This window comes from Orcinus orca, chromosome 18 (assembly GCF_937001465.1).
Source record: "Orcinus orca chromosome 18, mOrcOrc1.1, whole genome shotgun sequence".
In the NCBI taxonomy this organism is placed as follows: Eukaryota; Metazoa; Chordata; class Mammalia; order Artiodactyla; family Delphinidae; genus Orcinus; species Orcinus orca.
In genome coordinates this window covers 58,009,677-58,034,438 of record NC_064576.1, presented here as the reverse complement: position 1 = coordinate 58,034,438, position 24,762 = coordinate 58,009,677, and the positions used below count along the sequence as shown (strand labels likewise).

The following is a 24,762-nucleotide window of genomic DNA, read 5'->3' as shown; positions in this document are numbered from 1 at the left end:
ACCATGATCAAGTGGGATTTATCGCAGGAATGCAACGGTTCTTCAATACATGCAAAACAATCAATGTGATACACCATATTAACAAACTGAAGAGTAAAAACCACATGAAAGGATGCTCAACATCACTAATCATTAGAGAAATGCAAATCAAAACTACAATGCAGTATCACCTCACACCAGTTAGAATGGGCATCATCAGAAAATCTACAAGCAACAAATGCTGGAGAGGGTGTGGAGAAAAGGGAACCGTCCTACACTGTTGGTGGGAATGTAAATTGATACAGCGACTATGGAGAACAGTATGGAGGTTCCTTAAAAAACTAAAAATAGAATTACCATATGATCCAGCAGTCTCACTACTGGGCATATACCCAGAGAAAACCATAATTCAAAAAGACACATGCACCCCAGTGTTCATTGCAGCACTATTTACAATAGTCAGGTCATGGAAGCAACCTAAATGCCCATCAAGAGACGAATGGATAAAGAAGTTGTGGTACATATATACAATGGAATATTACTCAGCCATAAAAAGGAACGAAATTGAGTCATTTGTTGAGATGTGGATGAATCTAGAGACTGTCATACAGAGTGAAGTAAGTCAGAAAGAGAAAAACAAATATTGTATATTAACGCATGTATGTGGAACCTAGAAAAATGGTACAGATGAACTGGTTTGCAGGGCAGAAGTTGAGACACAGATGTAGAGAACAAACGTATGGACACCAAGGGTGGAAAACCGTGGTGGGGTGGGGATGGTGGTGTGCTGAATTGGGCAATTGGGATTGACATGTATACACTGATGTGTATAAAATTGATGACTAATAAGAACCTGCAGTATAAACAAACAAAAAAACAACTAATACTAAACTTTCTTTGGGTTATTTGTATGGAAATATATTAATATAAATGTTTCAGACGTTACATGAAATTTCTAAAAATCTTATATGTTCTGGTATAATGTTATAAGTCATAATTCTAGTTATTACTTTAAAATGTATATCTCAGAAATAACTAAATTTCCTTGTCAATTGCATTATTATGAACTTTCATCAAATCTTTAACCGTGGTCATTTTTAAGTCTTTTGTCATTTACAGACAGTTTTGCGTGTACTCTGATGCTTTTGCAAAAATGTTCCTATAAAAGGGTTTCATCTTCAAGGAATTCATGGAAACGACTCTGACAAGTACAGGTTTCTGGTAACTGACTATACTGCTGAACTGAATGAATAAGAGTTTTCAGAACTCTAATGGAAAACTGATGAATTCATAAAAGTACTAACAAAAGATCAAGATGAAAAAAAAATTACATGGGACTGAGTGAACTGATGAAGATGATTATAATTTTTGTGACTTTCTGTTTGAATAAAAAAAAATCCCGCAAGGACTCAGAGGTGTAAAAAATATACAAATCAATTTTCACTGCAAGTAAAGGAGCTGTTACAGTGGAGGATTACTGGACTGAATGTCAATATTATGACATAGTATGAGTGTGTTTCGTGTTTGGTAATTGCAATCATTGTTGCTTTTGTTGTGGTCATCCAAAAAAAAAATTTATTCTTACAGTTGTCTCATCTGTTGTTCAGCCACATTATCTGACACAGATAGGATTTAGAGAGAATAATCTTAGAAAATCAGTATGGTTGAAATCGTCAAGAAAAAAAATCCTGTGGGTCAATCCAAAAGAAAATCTTGATGGAATGTTTTTATCTTATGTAGAAAAACAACTTTGGAAAGAAAATAAAAGATTTTGCCAAAAAAATAAATAGAACCATACAGTATAAAAAAAAAAGAAAAGAAAACAAAGGGCACAACAAAGGTCCGATTAAAACTTCAGTTTTGCCAGCACTTTAGTATTGATGTAGAGAAGTTGCCTTACCCATTCTTGTGCCTCATTTCATATCATTAGAGTTAAATCCAATGAGTTAATATTAAAGTTAACTCATTCCTGCATGAGAAGTAGAGCTTCTGAAATGTATAGTGTTATCTAGCAAAGCATCATATTAAGAGATAATTCTAGTTTTAATAAGTTCCAGTTGTCTGAAAATTTGTGGTTTCATACACTTTTAAGAGCATTAAAGGGCAATGGACCATATTTCAACAAAACTTTAGTTTTCTGATAAGAGTCTGTTTACAAATGACTGGAGATTCTCTAGAACTATTTGAATAGACTTTTAATACATTAAGGGGGTGATCCTCAATCTGAAGTCTGCAGAAGCCAAATAGATATTATATATTTATCAATGACACTGTGTAGCTTAAATTTATTTTGTCTGAGCTGCAGGTACACCAACTCAGTGTGGGAAAGGCGGTTAAACCAATCGGAAGTTCTTGTTGGCAGATGTAAATATCTTTGATGAACTGAAAATAGGAATATAATTTATTACTTAATAAATGAACTTTTTCATGAGGTCTATGCAAGAAGATAATAAAAAGGAAACCTAATGGTTGAAAATAATTAAGATGAACTTAAATGATAAAACTGTAGAATCTACTGAATCTCTTTAAAGACAAGACAACCAACTATTCATCTGAAATGGTTCCGTTCTGTATAAAGATGGAAGGACTTGATTACTTAACTTCTGAGATTCCTTTTACTTGTGACTTTATGATTTTGGTTCAGGCAAATACAAGTGATAATTTGCTGTTTTAAGTGTCTATCTGAGGTTTAATACTAAGGGTTTCAGTAAGATTCCCATCTCTTTTTCATATTATTATCCATGTCTACTTTGTGCCTAGAGAGCCTTTGACCCAGCCTTGAGACGTCCGTCCTTTTTCATTGCAGGAGAAGGATGACATCCAGAGGGCAGAATGCATGTTGCAGCAGGCGGAGAGGCTGGGCTGCCGGCAGTTTGTCACAGCTACAGATGTTGTCCGAGGGAACCCCAAGTTGAACTTGGCTTTTATTGCCAACCTCTTTAACAGATACCCTGCCCTGCACAAACCAGAGAACCAGGACATCGACTGGGGGGCCCTTGAAGGTAACTGGAAATTGGTTGCTTAAATGTTCGGAAAAGCAGTCACAATTCTAATTCAAGGGCAATTCAAAATCACCTCCTAAACAAACATAAGCCCCTCACGTGGAAGATTTGCAAACAGGTCATCAATTCTCTGGTATATAACAAAGAGAATAAATAGATGAATCAAGTCAGTTACAGACAAACAGCAATAATCAAATACCATTATATCACATCCATTATACATAGGCTTCATCCATTATCAGAATTAAATGTTTTAGGGAAGACAGTGCATTTAATTATCAGATGAAATAAATCCTGAGTTCCAAAAACCTAATTTATGTACTTAATGGACTGAGTGTTAATTCCTAGAGGCAAGAAATTGCAGCCACGCATCATTTAAAAATGATATTTAACTTATGTTAAGAGATGCTTACTGAAATTTTTGTTTTGCTTCTTTGATTTGGATAATGGGGGCCACAAAATAATATTTTGAGGCAGAATCCATGACCGTTACATTTAGGAGGTTAAAGCCCTAAGACTGGACAAAAAAATCACACAGCTTTAGTCAAGTTCTAATAGGTGATAGTGCCAGAGATGTTTTTCTTTTTTTCATCGTGAATTGTCCCGATATTGAGACAGAAAATCAATACAAAAGTAATAATAAATGAATGTCACCGAAGAAAGAAAATCCAGATTTAAAGAATTGGTTGATCCTTTTCTGCAGCGCTTTACTCTAGCTGGAAGTGCAAAATCAATCTGTGTTCCAACGCTGCTGCATTTGTATGATTTGATGAACAGTGGTCAGGGGTCTGTGCATTCTGTTGACTACCAAGTATGTATGTCAAGCCCTCTAATCACCCGTTTCTAGCTGCCTCTAGATCATCCAGATTTGGGTCCATCGCTATCGCTTGAAATTCAGCATATACAAGACAGAATTGATCATTTCCCCTTCCCGCATTGCCTCTCTACCCCCTGCCCCCATTCCATCTACTCTCCTTTAGAAATTCTCCATTTCCATTAATCATACCATTTTTTTCTTCAGTTACCAAAACTCTGGGTTCCACTTTGATATCTTCCTCTCCTTCCCGCCAAAATCTCTTGAATCAACAAATACTAATAATTCTTCCCCCAGAACGACCTTTAGATTGTTATTTTTCCTTTCGGCTCTTCCGGACTCTTATTAAATCATACACCAACTATTTCACTAGGTCTTAGGGGCCTACTCCTCCATCCATCAAGCACTTGAATGTGCCCACGTGCTGGTGTCAAACACTATCCCCTCTGTGTGTTTAATTTAAATGCATTTTGCCTTTCAGTAATTCTGCACACTGCTGCCGAGCACATCACAGTGCTGCTTTCGTTATATCTCCACCTTGCTCAAGAATTTATCATAGTGATAAAAAAAAGAACCCATAATGACGGTCATTGTCTAATATATCAACCAAAATCTGCTACCTGGCATCCGAAGATGCCTGATTCTGGTTCCAGCCACTAGACAGCCTTGTCTCTGTGGCCTCTACAACACAGATCCCTGAAAAATCAGTTCCTAACGGTTTTAAGACAGACCTTGCCTATCGCTCCCTTTGTGTTCATATTTACACAATCTCCTACTTCCACTCCTTACTTATCCCCCCAGATCCTCTCCTCTTTCCTCTTTAGTATCCAGATTTTACTAACCCTCTAAGGTAAAGCTCAGATTGCGCTCCCTCCAAATTTAGCCCATAAAATTCTCTCCTTTACCTCAACTCGAATATAAATATCTACCTCATATTTTAGCCCTCCAGCTTGCATGATCCCTCTTTGATGCCTAAAATACTTGTTTTTCCAGAAAGAATGTAAGCCTTTGAGGGACAGCCCTGAAGAGTTTCCCCACACAGGATCTTGCGCACCCCTCATAGATGCTCTAGAGATACTCATTGAATTGAAATGGAAAAAAAAATTAACACAGAATAGCAACCCTCATCCAAATCCATTAGGGTTTTTTTTTCTACTTTCAGTGTTTATTACAGCTTCTTTAGTTAAACTTTGATCATAAAAAAAGGCATATTTTCTAGGTACGTGAAAGATAACTGGTCTTCATTCATTTAGGTGAGACAAGAGAAGAGCGGACATTTAGGAACTGGATGAACTCCTTGGGTGTAAGCCCTCGAGTCAATCATTTGTACAGGTAAGAATATTGGAAGACCCTTCCTTAATATGAGGTACCAAGACCTGGAAAGATCCCCAAGATTTCAAATACCACTGTGGTGTGCAATTCTCTTTACAAAGTGTGTGCACCTCGGTGAGAAGAGGGAAATGCCACATTGAGCAGCAGATGTTAAGAAACTCACTTCCATACACCAACCTTGCTGTGTATTTAGTACAAAAATCATAACCCAGCAGCAAAAGGACAAACGGAATCCCTGTTGTAAACCCAAGATCTGCTCAGAAGCAGGCCAAACAGCAAATGTTCAGTTTGTGGCTGTATCTCCTATGCCATTTGTTAGAGCCGTATTTCTTTTTCTGGAGGCTGCGTGTTTCTGCTGAAGGGGCAAAGGTGGTCACACCTGGGGGAGACCTCCAGTCAATTCCCTCCCTTTCTCTGAGTCGAGGTTTCTTCACCTCTAAAGATGGAGCTACTGATGCCAGTGTTGCCAATTGCTGGGAATGTTCCTTGAGCTAATATATAAGGAATTGCCTGGCCCGCCGCAGGAGCTTCATAAATGCTGAGTATCTGAGAATTCTTTTGTGTTTGTTTTTGTTCAGTGACTTATCAGATGCCCTGGTCATCTTCCAGCTCTATGAAAAGATTAGAGTCCCTGTTGATTGGAACAGAGTAAACAAGCCACCATACCCCAAACTGGGGGGCAATATGAAGAAGGTAAACAATGACTCTTTTTTTTTTTTTGGTTGCGTTGGGTCTTCGTTGCCGCATGTGGGCTTTCTCTAGTTGCATCGAGTAGGGGCTACTCTTCATTGCGTTGCGCAGGCTTCTCATTGCAGTGGTTTCTCTTGTTGCGGAGCTCGGGCTTTAGGTGCATGGGCTTCAGTAGTTGTGGCACATGGGCTCAGTAGTTGTGGCTCACGGGCTCTAGAGCACAGGCTCAGTAGTTGTGGCGCACAGGCTTAGCTGCTCCGCGGCATGTGGCATCTTCCAGACCAGGGCTCAAACTTGTGTCCCCTGCATTGGCAGGCGGATTCTTAACCACTGCGCCACCAGGGAAATCCCAAACAATGACTCTTCTAATGTTCTGGTAGGCAGTTGAAGTCATAAGCCTGCAAGAGTACCTTGTGAATACTTTATCAGGAGGCCAGACTTAGATAACTGTTTATTTATGGATTAAATTAGAGTACTGCAATCAGAAACCTGAATGGTTTTATTAAAGTGAGTTCATTATTTCAGTTGATTACTTAGTTATAATTCCATGTTGGATGTCTTTAAACTTTATGATGTAAAAATTCTAATTAAGATAATTAGAGCAAGCAGAGCTGCAGGGTTGCTTTTGCCCCAGCAAGATCATCATTCTAATTTTCTAAAGAATCGAAGCCTTGTACTAACAGTTTGACTTGTACAAATAGTATGTCTAGTGTCAACGTAATGGGAACACATCGTTTTGTAAAAGCAGCCACGGGGTTGGCACGAACCTTTCCCACCATTTCTCATGCCTGTGACCCAATGATGCGTGCGTCACAGCCACAGGAATACCTGTCCCACATGTCGGTCTACCGTGTGCGTGTAGGATGGAGAATTCAGATGTTCTATGTCAATCTCTATGAATTCAGCTATTTTAGGAACATTATAGACAGGTCACTTAGTATGGCTGTCTAGTTCTGTAGTGTGATGTAGCCATGAAAATGTTCATCATAATTCATTTTGGGTTTGCACTTAAAGTACACCATGAATATGTTTTTGGTGGGAGTGAGGGGTTCCATTGAAGAAAAGACAGAAAATCATTTGACTAACTTAGCATCCTAGAATTGCAGAACCAGGCGAGGCTGGAGAGATCAATCAATCTCACCTTATTGTTTCATTTCGTGTCTTTATTATCTTATTTTCTCGGGTATTTATCATCATCGAGATGCTGACATTAGGTTGTTTCCCTTCCCGCTCATTAACAGCTTGAGAACTGTAACTATGCAGTGGAACTGGGGAAGAATCAAGCGAAATTTTCCCTGGTGGGCATTGGGGGCCAAGATCTCAATGAAGGAAACCGCACCCTGACATTGGCCTTGGTTTGGCAGTTAATGAGAAGGTAATGCAACCCGGGGGAATGACATTTTATTGAATGTATTCTTCATCTAGAAAAATACTTGCAAATTTCAGAGTTGTGATTTAATTTGATAAAACTATATTTTAAGCTAAACTTAAAACCAAAGGAGTGTTGGCAGAGCAGTCCTGCTTTATTTTTTTCTTCCGTTGAGTTCTGACAGTTCTGTTTCAGGTACTTTGAAACTCTGTTATTAGGTTCGTCAGTGTTTTAGATTGTTATGTTCTCTTAATGAATCACCCTTTTTCATTATGGAGTGACCCTGTTTATGCCTGGTAATATTCTTTTCTCTAAAACCTATTTTTCCTGATATTAATACAGCCAGTCCTGCTTCTTCTTGATTAGTTTAGCGTGGCACATTTTTTTTCCATCCTTTAACTTTTAACTGATTTGTGTAAATACAGTCACTTATCTTTTAAAGGGGCTTTCAGAATAAGGGGGGGAATATGCTATATTTACCTACCTATCTGTCATTTCAGGTTCTCTTCTTCCCATGGTGTAGATGCAGATTTCGATCTGATATCATTTACCTTCTACTTGAAATATTTCTAGCAGTGCGCCATCTGTTGGCGAGGAATTATTTCAGCTTCTGTCTGTCTGAGAATATCTTTATTATATTTTCATTTTTGAAAGGTATTTTATCTGAGTGTACAATTCTAGGTTGATAGTTTTTTCTTTCGCTATTTTGAAGATGTATTCACTCTCTTCTAGCTTGCATCATTTCCACTGATAATCTGTTGTCATTCCTGTCTTTGTTCCTCTGTATGTAATATGTCTTTTTTCCTCTGGCTTCTTTTAAGATTTTCTCTTTATCGCTCATTTTAAGTAATTTGGTTATGATGTGCTTTGGTGTTTCTTGTGCTTGACATTTCTTGAGCTTCTTGAATCTGTGGGCTTACAGTTTTCGCCAAATTTGGAAAAATCTTGGCCTTTATTTCTTCAAATATGACTCCTGTACCCACCCTCTAGTTTTTTGGGAACTCCAGGTACACATTTATTTGGTCATCTGAAGTTGTCCCAAAGTTCACTGATGCTCAAATCATCTTTTTCATTTATATTTCATTTTTTCCTCTCTCTCTTTCATTTGGGATCATTTCTATTGCCTTGTCTTAAATTCACCACTCCCTTCTTCTACAATGTCTACCATTAATTCCATTTGGTGTATACTTTTTTATCTCCGACATAATAGTTTTCGTGTATAGAAATTTGATGTGGGTCTTTTTGACATCTCCTCTACGTCTTTCCTTAACACGCTTGAACATATAGAATATAATTGTAATAACTGTTATTTCTGGGTCTGTTTCTATTAACTGATTTTTGTCTTCATTATGGGTCATACTTTTCTACTTCTTTGCATGCCTACTGATTTTTCATAGTATGTGAGGCACTGTGAATTTTACCTTGCTGTGTGCTAGATATTTCTGTATTCCTTTAAATATTCTTGACTTTTGTCCTGGGATGCAGTTAAGTTACTTAAGCACAATTTGATCCTTTGGGGGCTTACTTAAAATCTTAATTAATCTCGAGCTAATTTTGTCTCTCAATATTGAGATAATCTCTTCTGAGTACTTTACTTGATGCTCCATATATCATGAGATTTTTCCACTCTGCCTGGTAGGGACCAAATTTATGCCAGCCCCTGTGTGAACTCCAAGCATTGTTCTGCCCATTCATTTCTGAAAGTTCTTTTCCCAGCCTCTGGTAACTTCCTCACATAAATGCTCCAAGTAGCACTCAGCTGAACCCTTGAGGCAAACCCTCTGAAGATCGCGGGAGCTTTCTTTCTAGATGACTGTCCTCTCCGGGCAGCTCTCTTCTCCCTGCTATTCTGCCCCACACATTCTAGCGCCCTGGCTTCCTTAAGTTCTCAACCCTGTCCGCTTGGCTCAGGGTCACTGTCATGCTGTTTGAGTTCTCTCTCCCTGCACTGCAGCCTGGAAACTCTCCATGCAATAATCTGGGACAATCCTAGGGTTTACCACATTTGTTTCCCTTCTCTCGGGGACCCCTGTTTTGTGCTTCCTGTTGCCCAATGTCTGAACATCGTTTCATAGTTTTTCACTGTGCTTTATGTGTTTAAGGCAGAAAGGTAAACTGGTCCCTGTTATTCCGTCATGACCAAAAGCAGAATTTCCTGCTACTTCCTTAACAGAGAACTTTAGATACCTTTTCGAGTCAAACATAAAATTGATTAATGTGAGAGCTATGTGGCCATATTATTTAAGCAATAGTAGAATATAATAAGATATACAAATAGAAAATAAATGGTGAGAAAAGTAAACAATTTTGGGTACAAAAGCATGAGCCTGGGAAGAAGTCTAGACAGCAAATCTGTAAGCATGAACTGGTTTACTTTTACATGCTTTGCTCTTTCCCCCTTTACTGATAGCTCTGACCAGGCAGAAGTCTTCCGTTCCTTAATTAGAAGCTATGTTAGTGTGACTTAATTCATTTTTCTACCTGGAAGGAAGCCCGAGAAACCATATGTCACATTACATTATGTCTAACAAGGTAATGGCAGAGACAAGGGTTTGTCCCTAAGCACTGCCGCTTTATGCCCAGGCCACTGTCTGCAGATCCGAATATTTATAATGGTCCTTGGAGTAATCATGTCAGTGTCTCCAGGTGATGTAGGGTGATCAGAAATGATCATAATCAATTTAACTACCTGATTTACATTTGCTTTATCAAGTATGATGCTCCATTACTCCTTTCTCAACTGGGATCTGTTTAATGATTGAAGGCAGATGTCATAAGGCTTCTCTGGCACAGAAAACTCCAGAGCTAAAGAAACTTTAGCCTCTATTTCACTGCATGTATCTAGAACATCACTGAAAGTTCCTAAGGGCTGTTCTCACTGGTGTATTTGTAGAAACGATTTCTGAACTACTCTCTATTTTCTTTCACGTGTGTTTTTAATTCTTAACAGACTGGCTTTTGGTACTGATTGCTTTAAAAACCAAAGCAAAAGTCTTTTTAGTTGCAACAGTTACATTGACTCATGGGTTTGAAGATGAAATTATCTTTGATATTTTCTATTTTAGTGACTTTAAAAGGAAAATCGGGGGGCTTCCCTGGTGGCGCAGTGGTTGAGAGTCTGCCTGTGGCTGCAGGGGAGGCGGGTTCGTGTCCCGGTCCGGGAAGATCCCACACGCCGCGGAGCGGCTGGGCCCGTGAGCCATGGCCGCTGAGCCTGCGCGTCCGGAGCCTGTGCTCCGCAACGGGAGAGGCCACAACAGTGAGAGGCCCGCGTACTGCAAAAAAAAAAAAAAAAAAAAAAAAAAAAAAGAAAAGAAAACTCAGGCCAACTCTATTCTATTTTGAATTTCATAATATCTGAAAATCACTTTGTAATATGATCTTCGTTCTGGAAGTTTTATAAAAATGTGACCCAGCATCATAGTTTAAGGCTAGTATATATATGATAAGGGCTAGTTTGCTGCTGTGTCTCTACCTGGTAAATAAGTCATATTTCTCATGTGTCTTTACTCTATAAGAATTGTGCCTATAAGAAAATGGACAGAGAAATACATTACTGTGAAAGGTGATGAAATGACTGACAATTATGTAAATGCCACCAGAAGGATATTTTTTTTTCTCTGTATGCCACACATGAACAGATCTAATAAATTTAGAGCCAGTTCTAGCTGGAATTTGTTTCATTGGGTTTCACAGATGTGCTAATTTGGTCATTTATCTTGGACAATAAATGGCATGTCATTTTTCCCTCTAAAAACAAATGAAAGCTTAAACCTCCCTTTCCCCTTCAGTAGCCTGGAAATCATTCTCAGATTGGAAAGGTGGCAAATTGCACGTGTCTAAGTTTGGAGACAAAAGCCTGAGGCAAGCAGGCTGCCAGCAGACAGCCACAATAGTCAGACTCCAACAGATGAATCGAGTCTGAGGCAGGCCACGGAGGGAATTCTCCCCAGATCAAACAGGCTGTGGATGGTGAGTTGGGGATAGGTCCCTGAAAAACAAAACACTGAGGTATGTCCCTCTGGGTCACACGTTAAAGAAATAACACAAGTGTTTGATGGCAGGAAATCACACAAGTCATAATCACAGCTTCTCCAGCCCCACACCCCACCCATCGCCTGCTGTTGGATGAGGCCCTGGCTTAAGCTGGAGCTCACGGGGCCATTTCATTTTGACGGAGGGCTTCTCAGCACCGCGTGGTGTGCAAACACCAGAGATACTGGGATCTTGTCCGCAGGGTTCCATTTAATAATAGCACAGTCCCCCCAAAACATGTTTCACGATAAGGAACGATTATCTCACAAGGAAAATCCTAGGAAGACACAAGCCAAATTGATTTTTGTTTTCAATTTTGAACCTACATTTGGTGCTTGGTGGACTTTCTAGACTGGAGTCTCCAACCTAAATTTTTGCCTTTCTTCCCTTTGTTTTTCTGATGTCCTTACAAGCAGGTGTCTGATTCCTTTTAAACCTCCACATCTCCCTTGAGGTGGCAGAAGGACGACTCTGTGCTCCCTAGCGCTGTGTGCCACCATGAGGGGCTATTCTCAGAGCCCTGAATGCAGTCAGCTGCCTCCAGGATGTTCTGTGTCTAAGTTTCCCTGTCCCTTTGTGGCCTTTTATATTTGCATGAATAGACTTTTGTATAAAGGTGAGCTTCTCCTCTGCACCATTTTCTTCCCTCACTCAAGGAGTGGCTTGAAAGCACCGCTCCCGTCCACTGGAGAGAGTCAACAAAGCAGCCTGGGCCTCCTGGCAAAGGGAAGTGAGAGTTTGGTCCTGAGATGAGTGAGGCTGCTGGAAGATTAAACCTAGTCTGTTTCTCAGGTTATTTATGGACGTGACCTGATGAAACAAACACTAACCCACCATCTCTTAATGAGCGGACTAGGCAGAAATGCTTACATGGTATAGTAAATGCTGGTACCTTAATGCACATGCTGTTAGGAAACAAGCCGGTTATGACATAAATGATATGATCAAACCTCAGGCCTTCTTCCAAACTAGTAATATTTTGAAAATCTAACTGGAACTTATCCCATTTGTACTCGTTATTCCTTAGAATTTTGGTCCCATCTCTGGGCCCAGACTAAGCATTTCCCATCTTGACTTTCTCCTTGCTTTTCCTGGGAGAAAATCATTCTGTTCGTTTCATCTACGACTCTACTCTTTCATTTGCTAGATGCCCAGTATGTACTGGGCACTCTGCTGACCCGTGAAAGCACTGAGATGAATATGGTCTATGGACTCTGTCCAAGGGCACAAGGTAGGCAGAGAGACATGCACATCAACTCCATGAAAAGCTCTGGGAAACAGGTTGGAAGCAAGTGTAGCAATAATGATTAATATACTGCATGGGTCAGAAAAATGATGCTTGAACTGGGACTTGTTCTCAGTATTAGAAATTCACTAGAGAGGAAGGACATCCAAGGCAGAGCGTGCATCTGAGTCATGGAAGCAGGAGGCAGGAGGATGCGTGGTGCGGTCGGTGAGCTGCTGATGGTTCTGTGCAGCTGGGAGAGCATGAGTGTGTGTGACCATAAAGCCTTGAAGAAGGAGGGGAAGGAGGAAATGAGAGAGGCACTGACAAGGGACACTCAGGTCAAATTGCGAAAGGACTCGTGTGCCATTCTAAGGAATTTGATCTGCGTTCTTTGGGCCTCGGAGAGTCACTTTAAATGACATGACCGGAACAGTAGTTTAGAAAAGGCAGAATGAAGAGGAACCAGCTGATGTGAGGGAGTCAGGGGAGGTGTCATTGAGAGGACTTGGATGCCTGATTGGTCCACACGATTTTACTGTTTTGATAAAGACAAGTTGCAGAAACCCTCTTCCTCCCCATCGACAATGATAGGAAAGCACTTTCACCTGAAGGAAGCAGGGCATTGCTCCTGTTTCCGAGATTACACTTGGAAACCATTGTGGAAGAACTGTGTTTAGCGCGGAAGCCATAACTGGAGGAAGATATCCGATGGATTATGTAATGAGCAAAACCCTGGGCACCCAAGTGGAGGGTGACCTCATTTAGGGAGGCCCTCAAGACAGGACTCAATGGCACAATACTTGAGTTTCATTTTGGACAACACACACTGAAATTCTAGTCTTTCGTGGGTAATTTGACTCTCCCCCCGTACAAGACTGAACCGTGAGGCCAGCAGACCTGCCCACCTGCCCTACTGCTGGGCTCTCTCCCTGTGTTTACGCTTTGAGAGAGATTAGCTTGGGGAATGGTGAGTCTTCTCTGCTCCATGGAATTTTTTTTTTTTTTTTTTTTTTTTTTTTTTGCGGTACGCGGGCCTCTCACTGTTGTGGCCTCTCCCGTTGCGGAGCACAGGCTCCGGACGTGCAGGCCTCTCACTGTTGTGGCCTCTCCCGTTGCGGAGCACAGGCTCCGGACGTGCAGGCTCAGCGGCCATGGCTCACGGGCCCAGCCGCTCCGCGGCATATGGGATCTTCCCGGACCGGGGCACGAACCCGCGTCCCCTGCATCGGCAGGCGGACTCTCAACCACTGCGCCACCAGGGAAGCCCTGCTCCATGGAATTTTAAGAGCTTGAAGCATCTTCTTAATGTTTCCCCTGCACAACCCACTTCTCATAAAAGTATGTATCTAAGGCAATTCTTACCCTCAAACTAGAGACTAACTAGAGATTACTGTGTATTCCCAATATTTCTACTTCTGTGATACACAGAGGAAACTCTTTTATATTTTTTCTTTATTATGTTGGCTGCCTGGGCTTTGAAGTATAGCTGATTTACAATGTTGTGTTAATTTCTGCTGTACAGCAAAGTGATACAGTTTTATATATATATATATATATATATATATATATACACACATATATATATATTCTTTTTCATATTCTTTTCCATTATGGTTTATCACAGGATATTGACTATAGTTCCCTGTGCTATACAGTAGGACCTTGTTGTTTATCCATTCTATTATAATAGTTTGCATCTCCTAACCCCAAACTCCCAATCCATCCCTCGGCCACCCTCTTCCCCCTTGGCAACCACAAGTCTGTTCTCTATGTCTGAGAGTCTGTTTCTGTTTCATAGATACATTCATTTGTGTCATGTTTTAGATTCCACATATAAGTGATATCATATGATATTTGTCTTTGTCTGACTTACTTCACTTAGTATGATAATCTCTAAGTCCATCCATGTCGCTGCAAATGGCATTATTTCATTCTTTCTATGGCTGAGTAATATTCCGTTGTATATATGCCACATCTTCGTTATCCATTCATCTGTCGATGGACATTTAGGTTGTTTCCACGTCTTGACTAATGTGAATAGTGCTGCTATGAACATTGGGGTACTTGTAGCTTTTTGAACTATAGTTTTTTCCGGATGTAAGTGCTTGGGCTTTTCTAACATTGAATTGTTCCTTGATTTTCATAGTTCCTTTAAGAAAAGCATCACTGGTTCAAATCCTTTATTTCATTTTCCTTTCCCTGCTTCTCTCCTGCTTTCTCTCTGTACAATGACAGTGGTATTCGCTCTGCACCTGACTCTAAGTATAAAGTTCTATTTTGTTATTCTAAAAGGAACTAGTGTCATTACATATTCTTTTTTCCTCAGATGTAATGGTGTTCATGCCATCTTCTGAGACAGGAAAAAAAAAAACTTTTCTATGCTGGCGACTCTCTGTGAATAGTGAATTCTTTTTTAAAACATTTTTATTGGAGTATAGTTGATTTAAAATGTTGTGTTACTTTCTGCTGTACAGCAAAGTGAATCACTTATACACATACATACATCCACTCTTTTTTAGATTATTTCCCCATATAGGTCATTACAGAGTACTGAATAAAGTTCTCTGTGCTATACAATAGTGAATTCTTTAGCGACTTTTCTCCAGAAATCATTCTTGATTTTGTTCAGGTACACACTGAATATTCTTGAAGAACTTGGAGGTGGGCAGAAGGTCAACGATGACACTATTGTCCACTGGGTGAATGAAACATTGAAGGAAGCGGAGAAAAGTTCATCCATCTCTAGTTTCAAGGTAACGTGCGTGTCTCCTGCTCGCGGCCACGTGAACATTATGCTTATCTTTATTGCTTCCACTCTGTTTTCAAGACTGACCTTCAGTGTGAGGTCTCTGAGGCTCCCCCTCCCGTTTTGATTTTGCTTGAATGACCCATTATTGTTTTGACATTCATAGGCCATTTCATTGACAGATTTCTTGTCGTTTTCTCCCATAATAATTAATTTTAAAAAGCCGATCATGTTTTACATGGGATTTTAGATGTTTTTCTTCCAAAGTAATGTAACATATAATGTTTTTTAAATGTGCATAGCTCCACGGCTCAGATTGTTAACATAATGAGGGTGAAATGTAAAATGCTAAGAGATCTCCCATGGGATGTTTTTTTTTTTCTGAGAAAAAAGCAGTTGTTTACTTGTATCCAAATCCCATTTTTATTAATAACAGTATGACATTTTATTACATTTCTTCACTCATGTTTTATACATTAGCCGGATCCTTCCTCAAGGGCCCTGTGTACTTGATCGACAGTATAATGTCTGCGTCATATCTTAACTACATTTTCCTGGCTTAAAGGTCAGGGTGGCTGAGAGGGACCCCCTTCAGAGGGCGGGTGAGGCAGTTCATCATGCTATCAATCCTTTCCCTCAAAATCAAGAGAAAAAATGAAAATCTCTCCCTTCCCAGAAAGGGCAGAAGGTATGTCTGTAGGCTGGGCTCTACCAGGAGTGCCCAGTCCCTGTGAGCTCAGCACAGGAATTGGCCAGCTCTGTCCTCCCTCTGCTTACCATCCGTTTGGTCTGGAGGTCGAAGTGGAGGCTGGTGACAGATGTGAGCAAGTCCTTCCAGAAGGAGATTTGGGAAGGCGGTGGCACACAGTACAGTAGAGCGGTGCTCCCATGATGGAGCGCGGTCTCAGGACTAGGGGCTCCTTGTTTGTAACAGGGGGGCTCCTCATTTTCTCTTCACAGACATGATGAAGACAGCTTTACCATTTTCCTGATGTTTTTCTCTTTTTGGCTGCTTTGGGCGGCATGCGGGATCTTAGTTCCCCGACCCGGGATCCCACCCGTGGCCCCTGCAGTGGAAGCGTGAAGTCTTAACCACTGAAGCACCAGGGAAGTCCCACCATTTTCCTGATTTTATAGTGAGGAAACTGGGGGCTCATCTAACTCCTGAGGTTACAGCTAGTAATTGCAGGTGGTGTCCATCAGGGAGGGGAAAGCACCTTTCACCTGCGAGGTGAGGTTATAGAGTGGAGGGTATCTATAGGTCACTTGACCATGGCTATGAAGTGAATAGCCCCGGGCATGCGTCTCTCTGTAAAACAGTTGCCACTTTACAGGAATGCATCCCATTTCCTTACCCAGCAGCTTCCGGGGTGATCCTGTGGGGATTCACTCTTGGGAATGTTTGGCAATTTTTTTGCTTCTTGTGATGCTCTGGGCTAATTTTCTCCTGTCTTCCCGCTGAGTCATTGCAGAATTGATTAGGTCAAAAGGACCACAGAAGGAAAATGTCAGATTAGCCCCACACTGCTTTTAAGTGAAACCCTTCAAAAACCGAGCACAGCGCACCCCGATTAACCATTGCAGAAACAGTCCTGGGCCCTCCTCACCTATGAACGCTGCCAGCTGCTGGCCATCTCGCTGCCTGTCAGTCCACCAAGACTGTGGGAAGGAAGTGGGAAAGAAGGTGAAACTCAAATCTCTGCATTTTGTTTCCGTTGTGCTTCTTTACCAAAAAGTTCTATGGAGATAGAAGCTCAGGCTAATGGTGGAAATTAGATTACGATTATATGTATATTGGTCTTAATTTTGTGGTAGTTCTTACATAACCCAGAAGTAAATGAAAATGGACCCGTTCTATCTTTTAAAATAGTATTCTACCTCTACAGAGGGCCAGTGCTGGAGACCTAGCACCTTGCAGGGGTCTTGTGTCTTGTTTCTTTGTTAGAATTGGTTCTGATTTGGACCCGCAAGGTATGAGGTGTTTGAACTTGACTATGCTCAGATGGTGACACACAGTTGCCTCGGCATGTCTGTACTCACAGGTGCAGAGTTTTGTGCATTTACACCTTAAAAGCATTCACAGGGAGTTCCCTGGTGGCGCAGTGGTTAAGAATCCGCCTGCCAACACAGGGGACACAGGTTCGATCCCTGGTCTGGGAAGTTCCCACATGCCGCGGAGCAGCTAAGCCCGTGAGCCACAACTACTGAGCCCGTGAGCCACAACTACTGAGCCTGCGTGCCTAGAGCCTGTGCTCCGCAACAAGAGAAGCCACCACAATGAGAAGCCAGCGCACCACAACGAAGAGTAGCCCCCGCTCGCTGCAACTAGAGAAAGCCCGCGCACAGCAACGAAGACCCAACGCCGCCAAATAAATAAATAAATAATGTTCCGTTTTTAGAAAAAGTCAGGTAGAACCTTTAAAAAAAAAAAAAAGCATTCACAGCTTTGCGTGTGTCCATCAAACTGTTTACAGACGCCAAAGAAAGAGCCCAAGATTTTAAGTCAGAATACCTGGGTTCAGATCCCAGCCCCACCACTTATTAGCAAGCCACTTAACCTCAGAAACTCCCTTTGCTTGCTGTAGATTAAGATTAGATGCCTCCGTCCAAGGCTTGTGGCAATAAGTGAGATAACCTATAAAAAGTGCTGAGCAAACTGTGAGACACCAATGGATATTAGTTGCAGTCATTGCATTTGATCACATAATTGCTGTCACTGTCTACCTGGACCTATGGACCCTTTTCTTTCCCTAAGGTCCCCAGGAAAGGAGCATTCACTGAATCCCATCCAGCTGAGCCCGCATCACTCTCCCTGCGTGTCACCTCTGGGATGTCCCCTGAAAATGAATCGGGGTTCCTCTTAATGTCTTTAGTCTCTCTTTTCTGTTGGTTTCTTTTTCAAATCATCCCTTCCTCTACTAATAACCAGTACTTGAATGAAACATACTATATATCAACCTCTCTGCTTTTCTCTAGTTGCTCTAACTTCCTTCCATTCACTATTTGGGAATGACTCCCTGCCTGTTGGCAGACAATGGATTTCCCCCACTTAGTGAACCACCAGGAAGCTACTAGTGATGCCCCTACAGAAATGACCACTGGTTTGAAACACCATGTGCGACACTGTGGCATTTCCCACACCAGGATGTATATATTCGTATTTAAGAGGAAAGCACCACTCACTTTCCTTGAGCCAAATAGAACTTGGGAACATATTGTTAAAACCCATGCTTTCTCTCTATGCAGGACCCAAAGATTAGTACAAGTCTGCCCGTCCTGGATCTCATTGATGCCATTCAACCAGGTTCCATTAACTATGACCTCCTGAAGACAGAAAGCCTGAACGATGAAGAGAAACTCAACAACGCAAAGTACGTAAATAAACCTGGGGTCAGGGAGGAAAGGATGAGCCGGCATCTGGGGAGCTGTGAACTCCAGTGCCTGTGCCTTCGTGCAAACACTTCTAGGTTCACTGTTGATGCTTTTTCTTCTCATGACGTACTGTGTCCCATCATCATTATTTTCAATACTGGGCAATAGCAGTTTAAGGCTCCAGGTGTTAGAGGGAACGAGACAAAAACGATTGATAACAATTGAAACAATTGAAATTGAAAACAGTTGACTTCTGATTGATAAGCAAGCCTGTAATTTCATAAAACCAATTTCCTAATCATAATCCATGGGAGGCTTCCTGAATAGAGTTTGTACACGGTGCGTGCTAATATAAACATTCTATTTGTGAATATCTGTGGATGTGCCTGGGCAGGGGTGGGGTTCAAGACCAGAGTCTTCACCAGCTTAAGAGCAACTGCTATTTGCTTTACTTGTATGATGAGGGTCAGCAGAGCCCAAATCTGGTCTGTTGTCAGCTTTTATACATCAGGTTTTATTTACATAGTTTCTATAGCTCTTTCCTGGATACAATAGCAGCGTTGAAATAGTTGTGACAAAGCCCACAGAGTCTGAAATATTTGCTATCTGGTCTTTATGGAAAGCTTGCCTTCCTAGAGAGAGGCGCCTTTCTCAGAGCAGGCTGTATTAGTTCCTAGGTCTGTCATAACAAAATACTACAGACGAGGTGACTTCAAACAACAGAAATTTCTTCTCTCACTGTTCTGGAGGCTAGAAGTCCAAGATCAAGGTGTCGGCAGGGTTGGTTCCTCCTGAGGGCCTGGATGGAGAATGTGTCCCACACCTCCCTCATCCTTGGGCTTATAGATGCACCACTCCAATCTCCAACCCTGTCTTCACATGGCCTTCCCTGTGTCTCTGTGACTTCACGTACTGTCTTCTCTGTGTGTGTGTATGTCTGTGTCTCTTCTCCCTCTCTTTTATAAGGACATCAGTCATACTGGATTAGGGCTCCAACCTACCCCAGCATGACCTCATCTGAACTAGCTATACCTTAAATAACACTTTTTCCAAATAGCATCACCGTCTGAGGTACCAGGGGTTAGGTCTTCTGCATACGTTTTGGGGGGGGCGCGTATTCAACCCATAACCCAAGTCCAGGGTTAACGAATGACTAGTGCCCAGCAGCCCTGCTATGTATCTAATCCCAGCAGCGCCCTTCTCTCTGTGCCCAGTTTGGGAAAGTGGGGACGTGCGTTCCTGGTATGCTGATGTCTAGTGCAATCTAATGGAGAGAAGAGAAATAATTCAACAGCAGTTACAGTAGAGTGTGAGGGATGGTACGGAAGGAGGACCCCAGGGTGCTGTGGAGGGGACAGGAAGCTCTACCAAATAACATCTAAGCTGGGACGGATTGAAAGGACAAGTAAGAAGGAGCTGGACCAGGTGAAAGAGCTAGGAAGACTATTCCAGCAGAGGGAAGAACATGGATGAAGACGCAGAAATTAAAAAAAAAAAAAAAGAAAAAGACCTTGAACCTATAGATGTTCAAGAGGGATGTGATTAAGTTTAAGGAACTCGCCCAAGGTTTTACAATTATCAAGTGGTTCAACTGAAATTCAGAGTCTGACTTGAGAGCCCAGGCTCCTAAGCACTGTCCTGTGAGGGCAAAAGGTACAAAATTACTTGGAAAAATGGGTAAAAAGAATTCTATGGAGTCCTAACGGCGGCTATGGTGGCAGGATTGGGCATGGTTTGTTTGGTGTCTGAAGCTCTATTTTCTAACTTTTTCATAATTTTTCCTCTATTTTATAATGGAAAAATTAATGTTATTTCATTAATAATTAATATAGAGGAAGTGATTGAGAGATGGACAAAGAGAAAAAATGGCGATGCTCTGGCCCCATGCTCTTAAATTAATTTGATCAATAAAGTAAGAGTAAAGTCATTTCAGGAGAGCAAAGGGAGTAGTGGGGCTTTGGGTGGAATGGAGAATCTCTGGAGTAGCCACTGCAAGAAGTTACTAGATAATGAATGAGGAGAAGAAAAGAACTGCCAGGTAATAGTGTGGGCTTATTTGAAAATAGACTACAGCTAATAAAAATTATCTTCATATAACTATAAACAGAGCAAAACTATTCTGCTACAGCTATGGTAATCTTATGTGAAAAATGTGTAATATAAAACTCTGGTTAGGGGCTTCCCTGGTGGCGCAGTGGTTGAGAGTCCGCCTGCCGATGCAGGGGACGCGGGTTCGTGCCCCGGTCCGGGAAGATCCCGTATGCCGCGGAGCGGCTGGGCCCGTGAGCCATGGCCGCTGAGCCTGTGCGTCCGGAGCCTGTGCTCCGCAACGGGAGAGGCCACAACAGTGAGAGGCCCGCGTACTGCAAAAAAAAAAAAACCAAACAACTCTGGTTATTCTACTATTATAGTATCATAAATAAATACACATACATGTAGGCGAGGATTAGAATGGAACAAGGAAGAAAGGACTTGATGGGTAAGGTCGAGGTATTACAGATGCATTTCCCCTTTTTCTGCCTTGTAAAAACGTTTCTGTAGTTGAAATGGTGTCTGCAGACTTTCCCTAGCACACACTCTTGTTCAGTTCTATGACATTTTCTGCACTGTACAGCCCAAGTGAATAAGCATGCTGTAGGCACCAAAAGTGGTGCTAGCTAGGAAGCTCTGTAAGGACAAATAATAAATTTGGTCATTATCACGAGGCTGGACAGCAAGTCTGATGGAGTCAGGAGCTTTGTCAGGCCAGCATCTGCCCTCGAATCTCAGGAGGAACCCAGTGATTGGCTCCAGCCATACCAGGAATGAGCTCTGTCTAGCAGCTAGTTTATAGTGCAGAGTAGAGAGTATATAGTATAGATTATATAGAATGACTATAACTATGATCCTCAGGGGTCCGCTTCATACTTGCTTAGGCTCCCTTCATTCCCCCTCTTTTCTCTTTTAGGTATGCCATCTCTATGGCCCGCAAAATTGGAGCACGAGTATATGCCCTTCCAGAAGACTTGGTGGAAGTGAACCCCAAGATGGTCATGACAGTGTTTGCTTGCCTCATGGGGAAAGGAATGAAGAGGGTGTAAGGCCCAGAGGGCAGGACTGGAGGCGCGCATGCGTTTCTGACTGCTCAGCCCTGGGTGCTCCCGGGAAACACGGGGACAAGTCAAACCATTCCGAAGTTTTCAACTTGGTGACGTTATACAAGGTTCCAAAAATCACGTGTATCTGATCAGCCAAGTAGCCTTCGTGTATTTAACAAAAAGTGCTTTATTCTTTGCAGAAGACCCAGTCTCTTACAAATGTTTATGATTGAATTGATTGCTTTGAAAATCTAGAGACAAAAAGAACTTATTTTCCAGGCACCCTTTCTGCTTTTGCCATTATAGCCAAGCATAGAAGCTGTATGTAGTGTTGTTAATTTTAACATAATCTTTCGAACCGGCTTAAATCGGCTGCTTTCTTGTTTAGGGTGAGAACCAGGTGGGGAGAATCATCAGACCAGCCCTAAAACTGGCTTCTGGAGGCCAGCGTTTGATCTGTTACGAGCCTCCTTCGTGTAGCCCTTCTGCACTCTGTCTCCCTGTGACTCTGCCATCCACTCTGTCAGAACTCTGCCTTCTCTGTGGCCGACCTCTGCTGGCCATCCTTCTCTTGGGGCCATTTGGATCATCTGACAAATCAGGCTGTTGGGATCTCCAAGGGTCTCTGGTAACATGAAGACCCAAGACTCATCATCAGAGCCTTTTCTCAGAACTAGGGTCCCAAATGTCATCAGATTTTATTTTTTCAGCCAATAGGAAGCCCTCTGTTTTTAACCCTACGATTTGGGCTGTGACCAGATCTAACATCTTGAATACTGTGCCTTCAAATAGATTCTTACTTAACTCTTGGTGGAAGGTTCTATCCAAGGAGGGTGTCATTGAGCAGCAAGACACTAGGCGGCAGTGCAGAGCCATAAAAAAAGCATCTGTTCTTGGGTGCTGCCTCTCCGTGTGTTTAGCTCTGTGTGTTAGATCTAGTATGGCTGGATATCTGGTGACTGGGAACCACCTTGCTCTGATTTCATTTGCTCTTAGATCATAGTGCACGTGATTACTGCCAGGCCATAGGACCGATGTTTACTTTTTTGGTACCCTCAAGTTCCCAGGGACCATATGTGCCAATGACTGGTTACCCGCACCTCACCCCCATACGCCAACACACACACTCACATACACACATACCTAGCCAGGTGTCAAGCTGGGTAAGAACTGGCTGCATTGCTTTGCAAAGAGCTAATGACTGGATAGTTAAAGAATTCCAAAATAAAACCAGAGGAACAGTGTGAATTTGAGCAGCTCTAATAGACTATGCAATTTCCTTGAAAACTTACCAAAGGCTAAATAGCAACAGAGCACTGGGCACCAACACTAGACCCCCTCTATGGTGGTGGAAGGGCTCATCAATGAGGTATCTTCTTTAGGGGTGGTATGTAGTGGAACTTAGCCATTTTTCAAAGCAATTGAAATGCATCGCCCCAGATCTGCTCCTTGGCAGTGGGCTCAGGAAGCCGACATGTGGCTTCTCCCAGCCCATAACCTGTGTTTCTGCTGCATCCGAATGCAAAGTGGTTGGCATTGTCTTAATCTGCACTTCACCATGTAGCCTCAGACAATTCTCCCCCATCTGCCTCCAGGAAGCATGTTACTGCCTTAAAGGACAATGAAAATGAAGTAATGCTCAAGTTCTCTCCAAATAAAATGTTCCCTGTATTGGATGTCTTCTGAAGGTTTCGTAAGAGTGTACTCTAACTTATTCATTCATTCAGCCAACACGCACTGAGGGCTGAAATGTGTCAGGCGCTGCGCACGGTTTTGGGAATACACCGTAAATGAGGCGGGCATTGCGCTCAGCTGATCAGGAAAGCCTGAGGACAAACAACTCCACTGCCAGCTGTGATGAGCGATTGACGCGGGCAGGGTGAGACAGGCTTACAACAGAGGAAGCCGTCTAAAGAGAAATATTTTAGCTGAAAGCTGAAGAGTAAGTTGGAGGGGGTTGGACAAAAAGCAGGCCAGAATGAAAGGTTTAAGACACAAATTCTCAGACACATATTGAACCCAGTCATGAGCAAAAGCCAGACTTGGGAATTGGTGCAAAACGGTTTCTAGAATGATTCGAGGAGGAATCTTTAGGGCTGGCGGTGCCTGGGGTTTCCTCTCTAGCCTGTCTGGGCCTCACTTAGGCTGGCACGGGGTGGGAGGCAAGGCGTTTGCTGAGGAATTCTGCTGCAGCCGGCCCCCGCGGGTGGGCTGCTGGGACAGAAAAGCATCTGTTTGGCAGGGTCACATCCTGCGCTGCACAGGTGTCACTCGCCCACACAGCTGCTAGGAAGCTGGGCTTTTATGCTTAAGCTGTGCGTCCTGGCTTCACCAGCAGCAGCTCTTTGGAGACGGCTCTTTCCTGGCCTGACATTCCTACAGCTCCTACACTTAGGAGGTAGCGGCCTGCCCTACATATCAAGAGGTTACCAATATTAAGTGTGTTTTTGTGTGTATAAGACTGCACTGATAGGTCCTGACCAGAAAGACTGAACAGGTACAGGAAAGCAGAATACTATCAAGGGAAGAAAACTAAGACTCTTGGAGAACGAGAAGGCTAAAGGAACACAGCCATCTGAACACGATAATTTTTCTAAATTTAAAAGTTTATTGTTACATTTTAGCCCATCCAAGTATGACGTCAGAAAGTAAAATTGTACCAAAGGGCCCACAGTGGGAAGCAGGCCACCTTCCCACCCCCGTGTCTAGTGATGTGCTTTGAAGCCAGCTCGTATTGGCTCCAACTGGCTCCAATGTTAAACCATTGTTATCTTGAAATTGGCCATGGTGGGCGTATTCACAGCATAGAAATAATCAGACTCTACAAATAGGGGTTTTTATCCCCAGAGATCTGGTTTACCAACCCACCACTACCTCTGTCCCGAAACCTCAGTTCCCCTCCTCGTCAGCGACCACTGTTACCAATTTCTTTTGTATCTTTCTAGAAATAGTCTACACACATGTTACACACACACACCCCTTTTTATTGCAAATATTAGCATACCATACACATCATTCTGCATCTCATTTTCTTCACACCAAACCTTGGAGACTGTTCCACGTTGCCAAATATAGACCTGCCTCAGTCTTTTCAACAGGTGCACAGTATTCTGTTGAA

At 42.2% G+C, this 24,762-nt stretch overlaps 1 protein-coding gene across 3 annotated transcripts in view; it reads left to right on the top strand.

Annotated features, from left to right (window-relative positions):
* The window catches only part of LCP1 (lymphocyte cytosolic protein 1), a 55,444-nt gene extending 32,124 nt beyond the window's left edge, over positions 1 to 23,320 (top strand). For 2 of the 3 annotated variants that reach the window (XM_012534756.3, XM_049701051.1), the window contains exons 10-16: positions 2,786 to 2,981; positions 5,049 to 5,127; positions 5,706 to 5,820; positions 7,059 to 7,192; positions 15,079 to 15,202; positions 18,442 to 18,566; positions 21,515 to 23,320. In XM_012534756.3, coding sequence (XP_012390210.1) covers positions 2,786 to 2,981; positions 5,049 to 5,127; positions 5,706 to 5,820; positions 7,059 to 7,192; positions 15,079 to 15,202; positions 18,442 to 18,566; positions 21,515 to 21,647 — 906 coding nt within the window. In that variant the 3' untranslated portion in view covers positions 21,648 to 23,320. Of the gene's footprint in view, positions 1 to 2,785; positions 2,982 to 5,048; positions 5,128 to 5,705; positions 5,821 to 7,058; positions 7,193 to 10,251; positions 10,870 to 15,078; positions 15,203 to 18,441; positions 18,567 to 21,514 lie in introns of those variants that run through there. The other variant, XM_049701052.1, reaches the window with a different exon arrangement.
* The last annotated feature ends 1,442 nt before the right edge of the window (positions 23,321 to 24,762 follow it).